Raw genomic sequence first — 21,717 nt, 5'->3', positions numbered from 1 at the left:
AAGGAATGCATGAATAAATGAATTCCTCAAGACCCTTTGTCAAACTTTCTACTGGGTTGATGAACAAAGGAATACATCAAAATGGCATTTTCTTGGAAAGAAATACATTTGATTCATATCCCCAAAAGATGAGGATGACAACTGCTCGCTCGGTACCACCACTTTCTCCATTCACTCCCTATTATCCTTCCCCACCTTTCCACATATCCCAAAGTCCAATATCTAAAAGGTTCTTTCATATATACAATAAGATTCAGCAAGATTCAAAAAAAATATTGAACAACAAGGTCCCACTGTATAGCACAGGGAACTATATACTCAATGTCCTGGGATAAACCATAATGGAAAAGAATATTAAAAAAGAATATATATATGTGTATAACTGAGTCACTTTGCTACACAGCAGAAATTAACACAACATTGTAAATCAACTATACTTCAATAAAAAAAAATTTTTTTTAACGTTGCTGGATTCAGCAACATTCACAAGAAGTCAAATTAGTGACTCCTACTATTTCAAAGTTCCACAGATCAGTGAAGGTGAGCACACCTCCCAGAAGTAGGATGAAGGCCGAAGAATGTGGCCCCAACGGCAGTATCCTGGTATTTCTTCCAGGTGCAGATAGCAGCCGATGAGAGTCCCGTTAGACCTAGACCAAGGTTACTCTCCCTCCTCTTACTATGTGCCTTTTTTGTTAGGTCCTCAGTGATATAGTGACACACCATTTAGTTTTACCTTCCTTTTATAAATGAAAGCAAAAACCTATATGCTTAAAGCGCAAATAATTTTAGAAACATTGTTACATGCGGGGGGGAGGGGAGGGAATATTCAACTAAATGGAGGGACTGCTTTCTCTATGTCTGATTCTGTAAGGCGAGATGCTTCACTGAAGAGCCTAAGTGCTGTGAGGTCCTTGGTTTAGAAGATGAGTTAACCCAAGCTGGCGTCCTGCTTTCCTCCTTTCCGCTGAACAACAGCCTGACACACACACTTGACCATATTCATTGTACACTGAACTATAATCTGCAAAGAGTACCAGCTGCCTCTGGGTCATGAAACAGTACTAAAAACTTTATAATCATTCATTGATTTAGTTTTCAGCATACTGTATCATTTGAATCCAACAGCAGCATAAAGAGCTATTTGTGAGGTCAACCACGGTACAGACAGATGCTGACATGCTATTGATGGCAAGGTGGAAAGAAATTGCTAAATACAGCAGATCAATACCTCGTTTCACTGTTACAGCTTTCTGCAGACATAAAATATATATCTTTACAGCTGAAAAAATAATAATAATGAAAGCGGGAGATAAATGTTTCCCTCAAGGTAAACTATTTGATTAGCTAAGGGCAAAGGTGACAGCAGCACTTACACTAAAGTAACTTTATAGTCTTAAATAAAAACAGGAGGAAGAGCAGTAGATGAAATGGCAAAATGCATCCGGACACATAGGTGATTCGGATATAACTCTTTTAAAATAACAACAGTGATAGGTAAAGGGCCACCAAACTCTAAGATTTTCCTACAGTCCACAAATACAATTCCCTGAGATCTATTCTGTCATATGGTTTTACACAAAACGTTTCTAAACAAAATATTTTCTATTGTTGATAGAGAACAAATCGAGAGGTGAAAATAAATAAATGATCTGTAAAGTTAAAAAAACAAACAACTTCACCTTCCAGTCCATACATGCTTCCATTTGACCAGAAATGTTGAATGCCAACTATCTTTAGTACCTTGTGAGATACATAAAACAAATTTATACCATGGTCCTTGGCCAGAGGGAGCTTATAATCTCCCTAGGAAAAAGATAATTACATAAAACACTAATAGATACAATTAATAACAAAATGCCAAATTTAATATGACCAAATGCCAAATTTAATATGACCAAATGCCAAGACGTCGGGTACCATACATCAGCAAGTGTACCACACACCAGCAAGTGTACCACAGGCATACCTACTGTTGTTACCATACATTTTGACATAGGAAATAAGGTCAGGAAAGGAAGAGATGAAGAGATTAATCCTCAAAAGCATCATGAACCAGGGGGAACTGGAGACAATTCCTCAGGCATGGGAGGATCTAATACATCATCATCAAATTCGTTTTTAGTGCTCTGACATGAAACTTTTTTTGTAAATCCTCAGAGTTTGAGCTTAAAAACAACCAAACAGAATTTGCCGTCAATTATTTGACATATAAAGTCTCACAGGAATCTTTAAAAGTAGCCTAAAGGGTATCTGTGTTTTTAAAGTTATATGAACTTTATCCAGCTGCAATGAACTGTTAGGGGCCGTGGAGGGCATAGGGAGTACTGTATGCTCACATGCTGCACTAGAAGTCATGATAAAAATTTCAGTGGTTACATAAAACCCTTCAGTGAGTGCTATTTTTAAAGAAAATAATTTAACAATTACACAGAAAAATACTACCACTCTGCATTTGGATGGCATTTAGCAATTTAAAAGCAACCTGTTAATCTAAGACTGACTTATCAGCTGGCATTCATTTCCTCAAAGAACATGTAAAGACTATTTTTTTTACTGAGGTATAGCTGATTTACAATGTTTCAGGTGTACAGCGATATGATTCAGTTACACATATATATGTAATATATATTCTTTTTCAGATTCTTTTCCATTATAGGTTATTACAAGATATGGAATATATTGCGATACAGTAGGTCCTTGTTGTTTATCTATTTTATATATAGATAAAATTTACCTATATAATTTATCCCTCCCTTCCCCCTCTTTCCCCTTTGGCAACCATAAATTTGTTTTCTATGTCTGTGAGCCTATTTCCCTTTTGTAAATAAGTTCTTTTGCATCATTTTTTTTAGATTCCACATATAAGTGATACCCTATGATATTTGTCTTTCTCTGTCTGACTTCACTTTTTTTTAATTGAAGTATAAGTTGATTTACAATGATAAAGTCTTAAGTAAAAGAGACGGTGACACAATATCACCCCTCCATAGCAATAAACAAAATAAGTTAAAAATAAATCTCAGTGCAAGGGAAGCAATGAAATTGTAATGTAACAGTAACTGAAAGGGAAGGAATAATCATACATTTATTCTTCCATCAAATAAGAACGTTTTTAAAACAAGTGCTCTCAGACTTATGAAAATGGAAAAGAATTTTTACCAATTTTATAATTTGTCATCAATTTATGTAGATTACACTAGCTTTTTAGTCTATATTTGGGGAAGAAATTATGTCTGCAGCTTTCTTCTGCAGAGGAAATAGGATTGTACCAAAAAGTTGATGTCCTCAAACAATGCACATCCATTTCACTAACTGTGTGTTGATTCAACTGTCTAGGTCACTCCAATAAACTAGAAGCTTTTTGTTTCACAGTAAACTAGAAATTCCAAGGTTGGGTACAGGGCTCCTAGGTCTTCGCAAACTTAAGGATCACTCGGTAATGAGCAGTTGAAAAGTGAGCCTCAGAAAACATTCAATCAACAAATATTTACTCTAAATTTGCCAACAAAGTTCTGTGGTAGATATTTCAGAGGACACTATATATATTTTATACAATATATATAATGCACATACATATTTTTTAAGAGTTTCTGCTTCAAAAAACTTGATAATTTCTCTGTTGGGAAGTGGGGCTGGTAGAGTGGTGGATAAGACAAGAATACTAAAAGCCTTTTATTTTAAATCATATTTACATCTGTATAACTTTTTTCATGTTCAAAGTTCTTTTACATTCATTATTGTTTGACAACAACTCAGATGAAGCAGAGAGGGGAGAGGATGATCATCCCCATTTTAAAGATGAGGAAACATCACAGAGATTGAGGGACTCATACCAGGTAATGAATGTCTAGTAAGTGACACATGTTAAGACCAGAAGTTTAGCCTCCTAACTACCAGTGAAGTGCTCCTTCCACTTTAGCAGCTACTACCTCATGTAAAGAGCTACTGAAGTCTGCACAACACAAAGAACAGTTTGGGACTTGGTTAATTCCTGTAGTGGGGGGGGGAAGGAGAGAATGGGAGAGGTTGATATTCATTCAAGAAACGTTATTAAGGGAATGTTGTGTTCAAGACTTTACATGCACAACAGTACAAAGATAAATACAATGTAGTCTGTAAAACTAAGGAGAGGAGAAAGAGATTAACAAAAAATCAGTACAATAGTGAATAAATGCTACAAAAACATGCATAAATTGCTACAGAAACACAGAAAATTATTTTTAAGATTCTGAAGTGCTTTCCATATTAAAAAAGAATGAAAATAAATGAACTAAATATTCCTCTCAAGAATTTAGTAAAATAAAAACAAAAAGTTTGAGAAAAGCATAAGGAAGGAAACACGAAAGAGGCAGAGATAAATAAATTAGCATAAACAAATTCAAGAGCTAGTTTTAAAACAGACAAATAAAATCAATTTTTGAAGAGAATATATGTGTACAGAAAGTTGTAATTTAAAAGGAGATATAAAATGAATATGGAATTTTTTTTTTTTTTGGAATTTTTAAACTATGAAACTATGCTCAACTCTATCTTAGTAAACCAGAGAATGTTATGTTGAATACCGTGCCAATAAATTTGAAACCTCAATTTCTGAGAAAACATAATGACCAAAATTTACTCAAAAAGAAAACTAAATAGGCCATTAACTAGAAAAGATATTGAAAAAGTTATCCAAAAATTATCTTCCCCAACATCACATGATGAGCCTTACAAGTTAATTTAGTTCAAACTTCCAGGGACAAATAATGCTGGTGTTCTGTAAATGGCTCTAGAGCACAGGAGGAAAATGGTGCAATTCATTTTATGACACAGGCTTAACTATGCATCAAAACTTAACAAAACAAACCACAAAAAGGAATATTTCTCAATATTTTTATCCATTTTACCTCCCTCTACGTTAGCCAAAAGAGCTTTATTAACTTTCACTAACTCTAGTATGAATAATGACCTTAACATGTATATTAAATATGCCTCACTGAAGATTCTGATATTCCCCCTAGGGGTACCACCTTCCAGCTTCCTTGGTAATCACTGCTACTGACCCATCTTACTTTCCTAATTGAAATACAAAAAGGTTGAATTCAGTAGTATGCTAAAAGGCCAATATAATGTGACCAAGTAGGATTTATCACAAGGAACCAATATTAGAAACAATATTAAGAGATTATATCTTATCCACAGAAGTAAAGACATTACCATCTAAATAGATGTCAAAAAAGTATTCAATAAAAATTCAACCTCAGTCCTTAGGGGAAAAAAAATAAACTAAAAATCAAAGATTATTGCCAACAACTATCATTATACTTAGCACTAGAATCCCAAAGCATCACTATTAAAGGCATGACTATCTGCTATAGCCACTAGAGGTTCCAGACAACGTAATAACACAAGAGAAAAAAAGGAGGAGAGTATAATTACTGAAAGGGGGGAGACCAAGTTATATTTGCAAATGATTAAATTATCTACCTCCTATACACCTAGAAAACCCAAGAAAATCAACCAAAAAAAAAAAAGTTAGAATGATAAGGATGCATTCTATATTGTGGCCAATTATAAAAATAGCATACAAGAAAAGCTTTCTCAAGTACTACTTAGAAAATATAATTTAAAAATATCCCATTTGCAATAATAACCAAAAATAGTACTCCAATACGTAAAACACCCAGGAGTAAACCCAGAAGGTAATAAATAGTACCTACTTGAATAAAATTACAAAACTTTCTGAGGATCATAAAAGAAAGCCTAAATAAATGTAAAGACAGATAACACTGTTAAATAAGAAAATTTATTTACCATAAGTATTTCAGTTCTTTCCAAATTACACTCTAAATGTAATGCAGTAACAATTAAAATACCAAAGGGTTGGTGGAATATACAGGAGACCTTGAAAAAGTGATTTTTAACTTTCTCTGTAAAAAAATTTTAAGTTGCCTTCTCAGTGCAAGAGTCAAGGAACTTCAAAGCAAAGAATAATCATGGGGGCCTTGTACTGTCAGATACTGAAAGGTATCATAAAACTCTGGTAATTAAAATGGTGTGTCAGAATAACGGACAAAACAAAGCTAACAGAATAAAAAGCAGATCTGAGTATTTTGGCATTCAATCTAGTCAATAAATGCAGTGGGGATAACTGGTTAATCATTTAGGAGGAATCAGACATCTCTCACATATCATACACCAACTAAATTCTAGATGCATTAAAAGAATTATACGAAAAAAATTAAAATGTAAAATTATTAGAAGGACGTATAAGTGACCGTTAATCTGAATAACAAAAATACGAAAGTAAAAGGCAGGCAATAAACAAACGAGGAAAAATATTTCCAGCACATGATTAACAAATGATAATATCCCTAATCTATAAAGTGTTCTTACAAATCAATAAGAAAAGACATACATTAGCAAAATGAATGAAGGCTATATAAATAAACAAATCACAAAAGAACTATATCTGGCCAATAATCACAATAGGAGTAAATTCAACCATACAGTACTTAGTAATTAAGAAAATACAAATTAGTTCTACAATGAGCTCCTACTCATCTCTCCCAAATTGGCAAATATTTTTATCTTATGACAGTTCCCAGTGTTGGAGAGGGTGCACCAAGTATGCATTCTCATGCACTGCTTGTTAGAGTGGAAACCGGCATCACCCCTCTGGGTGGCAATCTGACAATATAAGCCAAAAATCTTTACAAATGTTAACTCGACAATTCACCTTCCTTTAATTTACCCTACAGAAAATACCAGAGATTTGCGCAGAGATTTATGTGCAAGAATGGTCACTGAAGGATAATTTATAATAGCAGGAAGAAAATCCATATGATGAAATACTATACTATAATTGTAATGACATGGAAAAATATTCACAATATACTGGATACTGGTAAGTGAAAAAGACCAGAATACAAAATATATATATTATGATTCCAATTTTTGTTTAAAATATCTCTTGTATAAATATGTATCATAAATATATTTTAGATAAAATTAGGATCATACTGCACATATTGTATATATGACAGGCATAATAATAATATTATAAGAAATATACCAATACAGTAAGTTACACAGTGGTTATCTCTAAAGGATTATAGGAGACTTTATTTTTCCCTGCTTGGTATTTTTCCATATTTTTTAATTTTTCTAAAATAACAAATTATGTAATCAGGAAAAAATAGTATTCTAAATAAAAAATGCTTCACCATCTTATATGCCACACATATTGTGGTCATACATTTACAAAGCTGCCTTTCATAAGCCACATGTGGAAAATAATTTCATTACCTACAGTCACATTCACGGTAATAATAGCTAATGCTTATATACATAGCACTTATATATGCCCATCACTATTCTAAATGCTTTACATATATTAAACCATTTAATGCTCACAACTATTATTATCCCCATTTTACAGATGAAGATTGAGGCTCAAGAAGATTAGGTGACTTACCCAAGATTGCTCAGCTAATAAGGAAAGCTAGGGGAAAAACAAGGCAGGCTGGCCAAAATCCATGCTCTTAACCAGGACAGGTTACTGTCTCTCTTGATCAACTATACTCTAAAGCAACAAGACTGACTTATAATATAATGCCAGAACATAAGCAATCAAATAAGCACTATCCCCTTTAAAGTCGTCTCCATGGGAAACTCTATACATATCCAAAGATGCGGTCACTGAGCATAATATTTTTGGAAAGCCTTCTTTTGACTGTCCCCAGAGGGCAGTAAACAAGTCTCCTGAAAGATGAGATTTCTTTCAAACAGCTGGGAATCACTCAGATGCAAGTCTTAAAGTGTGATTAAACTGTTTAATTCTGCTTTTGGTAACACAGCAAGAAAAATCGATTAGCTGATTTTGCTATTGTGCCCATAACTCATATCTGCTCCCAGGAACTACATTCACAAGTGGATTTTAACATTTACAATACTACATTATTGTAATGATTTGTTCACGTGCCTATCTTCCAACTGAGCTAAGGTCCTCAATGGCAAAGACTGTCTCTTTTTCATCCTTGAATCTCCAGCCCCTAACACAATTCCTGGCAAAGAAAGTCCTCATTAAGAATTTCTGAGGGCTTCCCTAGTGGCGCAGTGGTTGCGAGTCCACCTGCCGACGCAGGGGACACGGGTTCGTGCCCCGGTCCGGGAAGATCCCACATGCCGCAGAGCGGCTGGGCCCCGTGAGCCATGGCCGCTGAGCCTGCGCGTCCGGAGCCTGTGCTCCACAACAGGAAAGGCCACGACAGTGAGAGGCCCACGTACCGCAAAAAAAAAGAATTTCCGAATGAACTCTATGAAGAATGCCACACAAATGCTTTGAGCAATGACAATATATTCGAGAAAATAAAAATACTGCCAAGAGGGCATCAGTCTGTGTACAAATAAATATATATGCACATGAAGACTATAATGAATAAAAAAATGAAAGTTTTAAGGAGTAACTCCTAAAATTCTGAATATCAAGGAAGATAGAACTCAGTTTTAACAGGTCTTCTTATAATAAAATAATATCTAGCTATAGCCATGTCTCACAAAACACAATGGGGGGGGGCGGAGTAGCTATGCCTCATTGTCTAAAAGGCAATCTACTGAACTAAGGAGGCAGAAATAACCATAAACTTTCTCAGATAAAGATGCAAAAACACATCTGCTACACAGCAGACGCCAGGATGCATCCTGCCTATGGGTTCAATCGACAAAGCACAACCTGGTGCCTGAAGTGTAAATCAAAGAAGCTTCCATCCCTGCTACTTATTGACATTTTGCTACCTGCAAATTTCTAATGTGTGCAAGATGGGCTTATTTTTATTTACAGCACAAACCACAGACCGAATGTAAAACAAGATGCTTAATAAATCCAGAAGAACGTAAAACACCAGCATAATTCAGACAGCAAGACAGACACTCACTCCTTAATTAAGTGGGTGATGTTCTGTTTAAAACAAAAAGACAACCCTGGGCTAGAGCTAAGATTAAGCACTCGGTGTTGTGGGGGAAATGCCAACCATTTCCAGGGCAGAGGCTTTAAATCATGAAAAATAAACCATCTGATAGTCTGTATTCAATAGTAAGTAGGCAGTCGGGACACAGACTGATTTGGATTAACACATTTTCAGTTATAACGAGTAATTTTACAGAGGATTAGTATCTTGATGGGCTGATCAATACGAGGCACCGCTGCTATTACAGATGAAAAGAAAATTGCCCCTCTGGTAATAAAGTGTGCGTGTCTTCGTTCCCCTTCATTTGCTGAGTCCATTACTGTAATGGTTCCAGCATTAACAGCTGGGGCAATTTAAGCAGCAGGGGTCTGATGAATTTAAAACCTGGGCACCCTGGCTGCCCATCCTTTCCTTTCAGGGCTGCACATGCAACTCCTCTGCCTGGCTGGTTCCAACGCCAGGATCAGGTTTTATGAGAACAATGACTACGATTTCCCAATTATTTGTATCATTTATAGTGTTCCCAGACAATCATGTGACTGAAACAAAAATTGCTCGCAGCATATTGGCTGCTGAGTCGGCAAAAAATGGCACGCTATTTACCTAAATAACAAGATTGACATGACAACAGGCTGGAGCCCACGGAAACTGTAATGTCTGCATTCATTTGCCTGGTGCTATTTTCAAGCAAAAAAAAAAAAAAAGAAGAAAAAAGAAAAAAAAGAAAAAGAAAAGTAGAACATTCGTGCTGACAGAAAAAAATATATCATCAGCAAAATTTTCCATCTCTGTTTTCAAAAAATGGCAAACTGGGAAACAGTGAGATAAAGGACTGCTGTACATGGAAAGAGAAAATCCATATTAATGCAGCCTTGAGACTTTAATCATGCCCAATTCAGCAGAGTGAGTTAAGGCTGCCACATCAGCCCATTTTATATTATTACTGGAGATATGCTGGCCCTTGAGGCTCAGCCTTGAATGATCCAGTCGCTAAATGAAGGTGACAAAGGGCAGACTTAGGGCTAATGCAGAAATCAGAGCTCTGAATTTTCTGATCACAAACAGTTATGAAAACACTCACGCACTGGCAACAAAATCTCCTCCTCAGACCGGATGCAACATAATTTGGCCCTTCAAACTGAGTTTTCTATGTGGTTTCTACCAGATGTAAAGGTCTCAATCTAGACCCTTATCCACAGAGTGGTTCTTTAACATAAAGGAAGGCACGTCACTTCACAGGCAGGTCCTCTCCCAAACTACAGGGCAAATACATGATGAGCATGGCAACAGGACAGATGCTTGTAGCATAAACAAAACTACAAGCCTATACAGGCTTTCAAACCTATGCTCAAGGTTCAGCTTTCAAACACATGCTGGTCTTGCAGAGAAACACAATGCCAAGGGCAAATGTTTGGAGACAAGTTCCTAGCAATGTACATCTTAATCTCCTGAACATGTCCTGACCCAACCCAACAGTCCCCCAGATTCTTCCCAGCTTACACCAGAAAATCAGCTAGCGAGACAATTTTGTAAGATAATCCAAAATCAGTTTGTAACCAAAGGTTAATAAGTGAATGAGGTTAGCAGAACTCTAAATTCATCTTCTCCAAACTGTGCCTTTTTTTTGAGGCTCCAAAAGTACCATCTCAACTATAAAGTTCTTTTCTTCGAGACGTTAGAAAGTCACACTTTAAAAATAACTTTAGGGGCTTCCCTGGTGGCGCAGTTGTTGGGAGTCCGCCTGCCGATGCAGGGGTTCGTGCCCCGGTCCGGGAGGATCTCACATGCCGCAGAGTGGCTGGGCCCGTGAGCCATGGCTGCTGAGCCTGTGCGTCCAGAGCCTGTGCTCCACAACGGGAGAGGCCACAGCGGTGAGAGGCCCGCGTACCGCAAAAAAAAAAAAAAAAAAACTTTAATCAAGAAATCTACCATAATAAACTAACCACAACAAAATACACTAAACCTGGAAGGTAAGCTAGCATTTAAAATTTGAAAGAGAATACTAGAAAACAACTGTTGAGAGTTGCATGTGCTGAAGAGTCTTGTTTCTCAAAATTAATACCTATGTTTATGGTATGTTAAGTAATTTTGAAGTTCGTAAGTATTTAACCATTTTCCCTTATTTCTTTCAGGTTCTGGTTCCCTCTCTCACTGGTAGAAAGCCTACCAACCGATAACAGGCAATGCTCTTGGGAATCCATTCATTCATTTGATAAATATTTATGGAATACTTACTATGTGCCTGGCACCATGTTAAGTACAAGGGAGAGAATGGTGATAACAAAACTAAAAAGACACGGTCTCTAACTTTCTTTTAACTTTTCTTGATGCTTGCAGTCTAAATGCCAAAATCGGTATTGCTAAACTCAGCCATAATAAATCCAATCAGCAGCCAAGGGGCCAGTATGATAATTATTAAGGGTCACATGTAACATGCATCAGACTGCTGAGGCTCTCGACCATTCACTCTTCATTCAAAAGATACTTAAGGGCTTCCCTGGTGGTGCAGTGGTTGAGAGTCTGCCTGCCGATGCAGGGTACGCGGGTTCGTGCCCCGGTCTGGGAGGATCCCACATGCCGCGGAGCGGCTGGGCCCGTGAGCCATGGCCGCTGAGCCTGCGCGAACGGAGCCTGTGCTGCGCAACGGGAGAGGCCACAGCAGTGAGAGGCCCGCGTACCGCAAAACAACAAAAAAAGATACTTATACATTTCCTTTATGTGCAAGACCCTCTACCAGGTACACTGGAAAGATCGAAGGACGAAACAGGCACCAATGCACTGTCTTCAAAGAAGTTAATGATTGTTGAAAGTGTATTAAGACTTTTTTTCCAATGACAAGATTCAGTTTTCAAAACCAACACTAAGATTAAGAATGTTAAAAAACAGACCTGTATACAGCTGTAACCATCACAACCTTGTAAATCAATTACAGTTGAATAAAAGAAAAAGAAAAAGACCTGGAAATAATAGAAAGTAATAAGAACTCACTGTGACTCAATGGTTTAACTACTCAAGGAAGGTATTTAAAGTGGTTTCAAAACTATGAGCAAATAAAACTAACCTTTCTTCTACCTAGAGAAGGCAATCAAAACTATTAAATGATAATTAAAGGCTGACCCGTACTCTGGAAGAAAGATCAAGCAAAGATAAAGATGGATTTGGGGGGAAACACAGAGTAGAATTTGTCAGGCGAAGTTTCAATTTTTTAAGTTCCTTGGTCATTGGTCCACCACCAAAAATGTCCTACATTTAGTTTCCTATATTACCATCAGATAAACTGGTGAAATAATCCAGCATGGACCATGAGGAAGGTAGGGGCCAAAAGAACCTTCTCAGAACTTCACTGAAGTGCCAAACTGCAATAATAAAATAAATTGAGGTTAAAAAAAAAAAAAACCCAGGGCTTCCCTGGTGGCGCAGGGGTTGAGGGTCCGCCTGCCGATGCAGGGGACACGGGTTCGTGCCCCGGTCCGGGAGGATCTCACATGTCGCGGAGCAGCTGGGCCCGTGATCCATGGCCGCTGAGCCTGCGCGAACGGAGCCTGTGCTCCGCAACGGGAGGGGCCACAGCCGTGAGAGGCCCGCGTACCGCAAAGGAAAAAAAAAAAAAAACCCAGTGGGTACATATATAAATAACAAACTTCCTTTTATTATTATTTATTATTATATTTATAACTCATTATACCTTATAACTTAAGGTTTACCTTGTTAAATGATACTAAGACAATTATCACCAAAAATGGAAGACTTTTTAAAGGATTTTTATTTGAAACAGCAGGCTTATCTATTCTGGCTATATTCCTTCACTAATAAAAATATACGTTTTTTTACCATTTTAATCACTTTATTATTAATTAAACAGATCAAGGGGTCATGTCATCAACATGACTTGTTGCCACTGATGATGTTGACCTTGATCACCTGGCTGAGGTAGTGACTGCCAGGTTTTCTCCACTGCAAAGTTAAAATGTACATTTCTCAAACAAAATTATTATGCTCACATTAAGTATATAACCCTCTCAGTAATAAATTTAAACTGTTTCTATTCTCAATAATTTAAAAAATGATGATCTCACCCAAGCCAGCATAAGAACCTTTGACACTAGCTTGGAATTCAACATCCACATCTTTTCATTCCAGAACTAAAGAACAGTTCTAATATTTCTGAACAACCTCTAAAGGAGTCCTGGGCCTCTTGTAAGGAAACATCCTTAAAGAGATCTTAGGAAGGAATTCCATGACCCCTAGACCACATTAAATAGATCTTCCTGAGGAAGGAATTCCATGACCCCCATACCACAGTAGATCCTCCCTGCTACCATGTCCCATTCCCATGGTAAAACGCACCGCTCTACTGCTGGTACTTGCTTAATTATCTATCTTCCACGGTAAGGCAGCCAGTCCCATGGACCAAATCTGCCATATTTACCCATGTGTCCCCAGTGCTGAGTACCCTACTTGGCACTTTTAACCGGGTTCCTCAACTGAACCAAGGAACACAGAAAATAGTTTGACTATGTTCTCCATTATTCCAAGGGTGGTACATCACTAGCACCATTTGGGATGAATGGGTAAGAAGTTAGTGTGACCCCAGTAGAGAAAACCTGCCCGATTAGACACTCATATACTATAAGTTCACAGAATGAATGGCCTGAATATAGGCTAAATATCTACTGGGATTAGACAGGTGGTAATGATGATGACAATGAGATGACGGTGATAACACCACCACAATGTTCTAGGTGCTTTGCCTATATCTCAGTTCACCCTCATCAAAATCATAAACACCACCACAGTTTTACAGATGAGGAAACAGAGGTATAGAGAAGTTAAGTTGCTTAAAGCAAATGACGGAGCAGGATTCTATTCTGGGATCTTCCTCTAAAGCCTCACACTCTAAACCACTCCACTGTGACTAAATGGGCAATGCTGGAGTGTGAGAATGGAAAGTACATTCTCATCTAAAGAGGCAGCCACTGTTCAGCTCTAGTTAATGAAATGCATGCCTAGTGTTGCCAGATAGTCTAGTTTTTCAAGAAAGCCAGCCATCCAGACTTTTATGTGTAATCTCTCAACTTTTAAACATTGGAAAATAATTTGGCAACTTTCAAACACAGTTCATTTGCGCCAAATAAAACACCTTCATAGGCAGGATGAATGTGTAAGTTGTAAATCTGTGATCTCTAGTGGCCCCTATGTTTCCTTAAAAATATACATGCCAAAAACGCATACTCTGAATCTAATCATAAGGAAATATCAGACAACTAAGAATACAGGGGAACTTCCCTGGCCATCCAGTGGTTAAGACTCTGCGCTTCCACTACAGGGGGCTCGGGTTCAATCCCTCGTCAGGGAACTAAGATCCCCGTATGCAGCACGGCAAGGCAAAAAAAAAAAAAAAAAAAAGAATACTGGGACATTATACAAAACAAAATAGCCTGTACTCATCACAAAGGTCAGCGCCTTACTCATCACAAATGTCAATGTCATAAAAGACTAAGAAAGGATGAGGAACCAATTTTAAGGAGATTAAAGGAGACCAGATTGAAGGAGATTAAAACAGACCAGAGACATGACAATTAAAGGTAACGGATGACCCTGGATTGAAACCTGGACCAGAAAAAAAAAGAAAGCTATAAAAGATATTATTAGGACAATTAGCAAAATTTAAATATCGATTTTGGATTAAATAAGAGTATTTTATCAATGTTAACTTTTTCTGAAATTGACAACTGGCTGTTTATATATGAGAGCATCCTTGTTCTTAGGAAATACATGCTGAAGTACTTAGGGGTAAAGAGGATTGATGTCTCCAATTTACTCTGTAATAGTTCATAAAAAAATAATAATAGTTCATGTATTTATATGAAAGAGAGAGAGCTATAAAGCAAATGTAGCAAGATGTAAGCAAGTTCTGAATCTGGGTGATAGGTTTGTGAGGGCTCTTTGTTCTACTCTTACAGCTCTTCTATAAATTTTAAATCATTTCAAAATAATAAATTATATCATCTAAAAAAAAATGGGGACAGCCTTATGTCAGCAAAGGGTTCTTTGGGCAACCCTCAATCAAAGCCATACCTACTCTGTCCCTGGCACAATGGCCAAACCTAATCATACTAGATTCTCACAGCAACTCACAGAAGCAGCTATTCTTGACTCCATTTTCTGGCTGGAGAAACTGAGGCACAGGGTGCCAACTCTCTGTCCAACAGCAAAAAAAATTTTAGAGGTCATGGTTCTAACTCAGCCTATCAAATACTAATCTGGACTATTCTACTACATGCCTTGTAAAAAAACTCATTTTAAAAACGCATGAAGGGCTTCCCTGGTGGCACAGTGGTTGAGAGTCCACCTGCCGATGCAGGGGACACAGGTTCGTGCCCCGGTCCAGGAATATCCCACATGCCGCGGAGCGGCTAGGCCCGTGAGCCATGGCCGCTGAGCCTGCGCGTCCGGAGCCTGTGCTCCGCAATGGGAGAGGCCACAACAGTGAGAGGCCCGCGTACCGCAAAAAAAAAAAAAAATGCATGAATATACTTTGGTACCCTCTTATGTTTTAACACAAATTAAATAAATGTTATCATAAAAAGCTAACTATTTAATCCAACCTTTTTATTCACCCTCCAGACTTGGAAACTGTATAAAAGTCTATGACATAAGCAGTCACAAGAAGAAAATATATTCTAACTTATTTCAAAGAGAAAAGGAAAACCAAAAGCAATTACCCATTATAGGGGTAAGAAGTTTAATTTAAAAAGCAAACAGGAGGCACTTCACTGGTGGTACAGTGGTTAAGAACCTGCCTGCCAATGCAGGGGACACAGGTTTGATCCCTGGTCCGGGAAGATCCCACATGCCGTGGAGCAACTAAGCCTGTGCACCACAACTACTGAGCCCACATGCTGCAACTACTGAAGTCCGCACATGTAGAGCCCATGCTCCGCAACAAGGGAAGCCACCGCAATGAGAAGCCTGCACACCACAACAAAGAGTAGTCCCTGCTCGCCTGCTCACCACAACTAGAGAAAGCCCGCGCGCGGCAATGAAGACCCAACGCAGCCAAAAAGAAAAAAGCAAACAAGAAATCTTTGTGACCTTAGGATAGGTAAAGACTTCATCAATATGACACAAAAAGCATGAATCATAAAAAGAAATATCGATAAATTGGACCTTTATCAAAATTAAACACTCCTGCTCGTAAAGACTATTAAGTAAACTAAATGAATGAGAGACAATATTCACCATACATATTGCTGACAAAGGACCTATATCCAGAAAATATAAAGAACTCATAACACTTAATATTAACACAAATAACCTAACCCCCCCAAAAAAAAGAGCAAAAGATCTGAACAGACACCTCACTAAAGAAGACATATACCTGATAAACCGACACATAAGAAGCAGCTCTGCATCATTAGACATCAGAGAAATGAAAAGCAAAACCACTATGAGATACCACTTCACACCCACTTTCAAAAAGATAGTGATAACAAGTGATGAGGACGTTAAGAAACTGGAACCCTCAAACATGAATATCAAATGGTGCGTCCACATTGTAAAACAATGTCTTAGTCCATTCAGGCTGCTGTAACAAAATACCATAGACTAGGTAGCTTATAAACAGCTGAAATTTCCTGCTCACATCTGGAGGCTGGAAGTCCAAGATCTGGGTGCCAGCACGGCTGGATTGTGGTGAAGACCCTCTTCTGGTTGTAGACTCCCAACTTAATGTTGTACCCTCACATGGCAGAAGGGGCAAGGGACGTCTCTCAGGCCTCTTTTATAAGGACACTAATTCCATTCCTAACCACCTAATCACCTCCAAAAGGCCCTACCTCCTAATACCATCACCTGGGGGGTCAGAATTTCAACAAGAAAATTTCTGGGGGACACAAGCATTCAGACCGTAACAAACAGTACAGCAGTTTTTTTTTAAAAGTTAAGCACAGATTTACCACATGACCCAGCAATTCCACTCCTAGATATTTACCTAAGAGAAATGAAAACATTTGTACATATAAAAAGTAGAACACAGGGCTTCCCTGGTGGCGCAGTGGTTGGGAGTCCGCCTGCCGATGCAGGGGACACGGGTTCGTGCCCCGGTCCGGGAAGATCCCACATGCCATGGTGCGGCTGGGCCTGTGAGCCATGGCCGCTGAGCCTGCGCGTCCGGAGCCTGTGCTCCGCAACGGGAGAGGCCACAACAGTGAGAGGCCCGCGTACCGCAAAAAAAAAAGTAGAACACAAACGTTCATAGCAGCATTATTCATAATAGTCAAATAGTGGAAACAACCCAACTATCCATTAACTGGCGAATGGATTAAACAAAATGTGGTACATCCATACACTGGAATAGTACTTTTTTTTTTTTTTTTCCGCAGTAGGCGGGCCTCTTACTGTTGTGGCCTCTCCCGTTGCAGAGCACAGGCTCCGGACGCGCAGGCTCAGCGACCATGGCTCACGGGCCCAGCCGCTCCGCGACATGTGGGATCTTCCCAGACCGGGGCACGAACCCACGTCCTCTGCATCGGCAGGCAGACTCTCAACCACTGCGCCACCAGGGAAGCCCGGAATAGTACATTTTTCAGTAATAAAAAGGAACAAAGTACTCATACTACCACATGGAAAAAAGCTTTTCAAAGAGATACCCTCATTAGTCATCACTGAAATGCAAATTAAAACCACAATGAGATACCACCACACTCCCACTAGAAGGGCTAAAATTTAAAAGACAAAGACGGACAATACCAAGTACTGGTGAGGCTATGGAGCAACCAGAACTCTCACAGACAGCTGAGGAAATGTAAAATGGTGTAGTGGGTTTGAATAGCATCCTCCAAAAAGATACGGCCAAGTCTTAACCACCGGTGCCTGTCAATGTGATCTTATTAGGAAAAAGGGTCTTTGCAAATGTAATTAAGTTAAGGACCTTGAGGATAATGAAATTAAGATCATCTTGGATTTAGGGTAGGTCCTCAGTGCAATGACTGGTGTCCTTATAAGAGAAAAGAGACAGAGATTTAAGACACAGAAACTCAGAGAAGGTAGTCATGGAAGACTAGAGCAGATTGAAGTTATACAGCCCAAGCCAAGGAATGCCTAGAGTCACCAGAAGCTGGAAGAGACCAGGAAGGATTCTCCCCTAGAGACTTCAGAGGCCCCATCGACACCTTGATTTCAGACATATCTCTAGAACAGTGAGAGAAAACATTTTTGTTGTCTTAAGACACCAAGTTTGTGGGAACCTGTGCCAGCTGCCCTGGGAAACTAATACAAATGGGAGAATCACTTTGAAAAATTGTTTAGCGGTTTCTTATATGGTTAAACATAGAACTACCATAGCACGCACCAAGTGGACTCCTGGGTATTCATCCAAAAGAAATGAAAATGCAGACTTATACATGAATGGTCATAGCCGCTTTCTTCATAATAGCCCCAAACCAGAAACAATCCAAATGTTCGGCAACTCGTGAATGAATAAACAAATGTGCCAGAGCCACACAGTAGACAATTAATCAGCAATATAAAGGAATGAGACACTGATACACGCAACAACATGAATCAATCTCAAAAATCATTATGCTGATTGAAAGCAGACAGACCCAAGAATACATACAGTATACTTCCACCTATATGAAGTTCTAGAAAATACAAACTTCATCTACAGTGAGAGAAAACCTATCAGTGGTTGCTTGGGAGCCAAGGTGAGGGAAGAGACTGACTGGAAACCAGCAAGAAGAAACGATTAGAAGGGATTAAAATGTTCTCTGTATCAACTGTGGTGGTGGTTCCACAGGTGTTTTTATCCATCAAAACTCATCAAATTGTACACTAAATGGATGCACATTACGGTACGTAAATAACACCTCCTTTAGAAAAAGAGAAGATAATTCATGAGTAAATGAACATTTTATCGTTTTATATTTAAGATTTAAAACTTAATTTCCTATACTTTGCTCCAACCAGTAATATTTCATAAATAAATTTTAAATAAAGATCAAAGAAAAATTTTAAGTAAACAGGCAGACAACTTGCTGTATCATTTCAACATGTTTTACAAGCAGAAAATGGAAAAAAAGCTTTGGAGTCAGAAAACCTCATTTCACAGAACAACCAAGTGGCCTTGGGCAAGTTATAACTTCTACAAGCCTCCATTTCAACATCCATCAAGTGTGAATGACATTAACAACTACCTCACAGGCAACAGTTAGGGTTTCAATAGAATAAAAGCTCCCTTGTGCAGGGATTCTATCTTAGCCAAAATCAGAATCCCTGTGTCTGGCAAATAATAGGTGCTAAATAAGTCTTTACAGAAGAAATGAATAACTTTCATTGTAAACCCAAAAGGTAAGAAAGACTTTACACACAATACCACTGTGTGACATCTGTTTCTTGGAACTGCTGTAGACTAATGCAGAAGGATCTTTCCCCTTTGTACCCATCTTTATATACTGCCTTTATCACATACAGAATCAAGCATGGAAACTTCAGGTCTCTGGTGAAACTTTGCTATAGCTCGGGTCATAATAGAGCACATTTTATATTTTAACTCCATAGAGGTATTGCCCTAAGACAAAGCGAGTTCACTTGTAGGACTCTAAATTCTATGAGAGCACAAACAGTGTCTATTCCATTTACCAATGGTTCTCACATCCAATAATTGCCTGATACAGAGTGAGCAACAAATAGCACGTATAAAGGCCCTGTAACCAGATAAAGCACAGGACAGAGGGACTTCTAAGAAGGCCAAAGTGGCTGATGGGCAGAGAGCAGGGAGGGTGTCATGTCTACTGAGGCTGTGGATGATGCAAGTAGGGTCTACAACATGCAAAACAGTGTGAGCATGTGAAGTTTCCTCTTTATCCTAAGAGCAACAGAAAACCATGACAGATTCTTTTTTTTTTTTTTTTTTGGTCGCCCTGCGAGGCTTGCCGGATCTTAATTCCCAACCAGGGATTGAACCCAGGCCACCGCAGTGAAACTGCCTACTCCTAACCACTGGACTGTCAGGGAATTCCATGAAATATTTTTAAACAGGTGGTTGGCAGAGGATGTAGGAAGGAAAGGGCCATGATTAGATTTGCTTTTTTTTTTTTTTTTTTTTTTTTGCGGTATGCGGGCCTCTCACTGTTGTGGCCTCTCCCGTTGCAGAGTACAGGCTCCGGACGCGCAGGCTCAGTGGCCATGGCTCACAGGCCCAGCCGCTCCGCGGCATGTGGGATCTTCCCGGACCGGGGCACGAACCCGTGTCCCCGGCATTGGCAGGCGGACCCTCAACCACTGCGTCACCAGGGACGCCCTAGATTTGCATTTTGAAAAGCTCACACACCACAGTGTAGAGAAGATTCTTGTGTGGAAGGAGGGACAGAAGGGGAGCAAGGTGTTTGGGTGTACAGTGAATATAGACCAATAAGGAGACTATTGGAACGGTCCATTGAAGAGGTAATGGTAGCTTGGTCCAAGGTGGTGAAGATGGAAACAAGTGACCCAATTACCAATATATTTAGACAAATAAATAGGACTTGATTTGCGGAATGAGGGAAACACTCAATTCTTCTGAGCCTCAAGTCTTCATCTGTAAAACAGGACTCTTGATATTCCACCTGTATAATATCTAACTTGCAATCTGTTGCGATAAGAATATGAAATAATATAAATATTATGAAAACGCAGAGCCTGACACATAATAAATGCTAAAAACAGAAAAATTCTATTATTATTGTAATCTCATGGAAGACCAAATGCTACAGGGTGAACCCCAAAAGTAGAAAATGGGATTGTAGTTAAAGATCCATATCCACTGTGCCGAAGACACAACATAGACAACTGTTCCAAATACACACATCTGACCGCACAGATTATTTCACCTAAACCGATGTCAGTCCTCAGAAATCATTACCGAAAAAGAAAGCACAACTGATATGATCACAGGCACCTAAGAGTCCGGTAAACTCAGGCACATGGGTAGCTACAAATTTAACCAAGGAATGAGCTGCATAAGCAGGACAAGGAAATGGTGTCTTGATTCTCATGTGAGCTGGTCCAACAGGACCAGGCCTGCATCCCGAGCAGCACGAATTTAGAGCCCCCGGAATCTCTGGCTCCCTTGCTGACAAGGCCTTGTCATCCCTTGGCTTAAGACCATGGATCCGCTTACCTTTCAACCAGGCCCTTCCGGTTCCCAGCCCCCAGCTACAAGTGCCCGAAAGATCCCAGACTCCGGAGAGCCCGACATACCTTAGCTTCGCGCTCTCGTTCCTCGGCTGTCGGGGTCCGCTTCATGCTGCCGATACAGCAGCCTTCGCCACTGCTAGTCGCGTAGCTTCCTCGCCCTACACCCCGCCTCCTCCATGTAGTTCTCTCTGCGTCCTGCTCCCGCCTGCCGCCATTCTTCCTCGGAGCCGCGGGAACTACCACTCCCAGGATGCACTGCGGAGACGCCGGAATGCGCCTCGGGGTTGGGAGCAAGAGAATTTCCCAGGTCCGACAACTGGCGTGCTAGGGCCCGAAGAGAACTACATTTCCCAGGAGGCAACGGGGCCGGCCATGTTTTTCCCGTGCTCCTCTAGGCCGGCCGCACCACACGCCGTCGGCGCTATAGCAACGGTAGCTAGCGGCGGGGCGAGAGTGGCGGTGAGTACTCCCGGGGAATAGGTGGGGCGCAGGTTGCCGCCGCTCTACCTGCAGCACGGGCCGGGGTCCTGGGGTCTGCTCTACGTCCTGGAGAAGGCTTGGAGTTCTACTCGCGTGAAGAGAAGGCAGG

The 21,717-nt window shown here is 39.5% G+C and overlaps 2 protein-coding genes across 2 annotated transcripts in view; one reads left to right on the top strand and one right to left on the bottom strand.

Moving 5' to 3' along the window:
• The window catches only part of FTO (FTO alpha-ketoglutarate dependent dioxygenase), a 375,878-nt gene extending 354,477 nt beyond the window's left edge, over positions 1 to 21,401 (bottom strand). Inside the window, exon 1 of the mRNA XM_065898933.1 lies at positions 21,192 to 21,401. Within this exon, the coding sequence (XP_065755005.1) occupies positions 21,192 to 21,236 (45 nt within the window). The 5' untranslated portion in view covers positions 21,237 to 21,401. The remainder of the gene's footprint in view (positions 1 to 21,191) is intronic.
• RPGRIP1L (RPGRIP1 like) overlaps positions 21,400 to 21,717 on the top strand; it is a 95,357-nt gene continuing 95,039 nt past the window's right edge. The window contains exons 1-2 of the mRNA XM_065898364.1: positions 21,400 to 21,435; positions 21,524 to 21,560. Of these exons, the coding sequence (XP_065754436.1) occupies positions 21,400 to 21,435; positions 21,524 to 21,560 (73 nt within the window). The remainder of the gene's footprint in view (positions 21,436 to 21,523; positions 21,561 to 21,717) is intronic.

This window comes from Phocoena phocoena, chromosome 20, assembly GCF_963924675.1.
Source record: "Phocoena phocoena chromosome 20, mPhoPho1.1, whole genome shotgun sequence".
Taxonomy (NCBI): Eukaryota; Metazoa; Chordata; class Mammalia; order Artiodactyla; family Phocoenidae; genus Phocoena; species Phocoena phocoena.
Note: the sequence above shows the minus strand (reverse complement) of the source record. Positions and strands in the feature narration are given on the sequence as shown.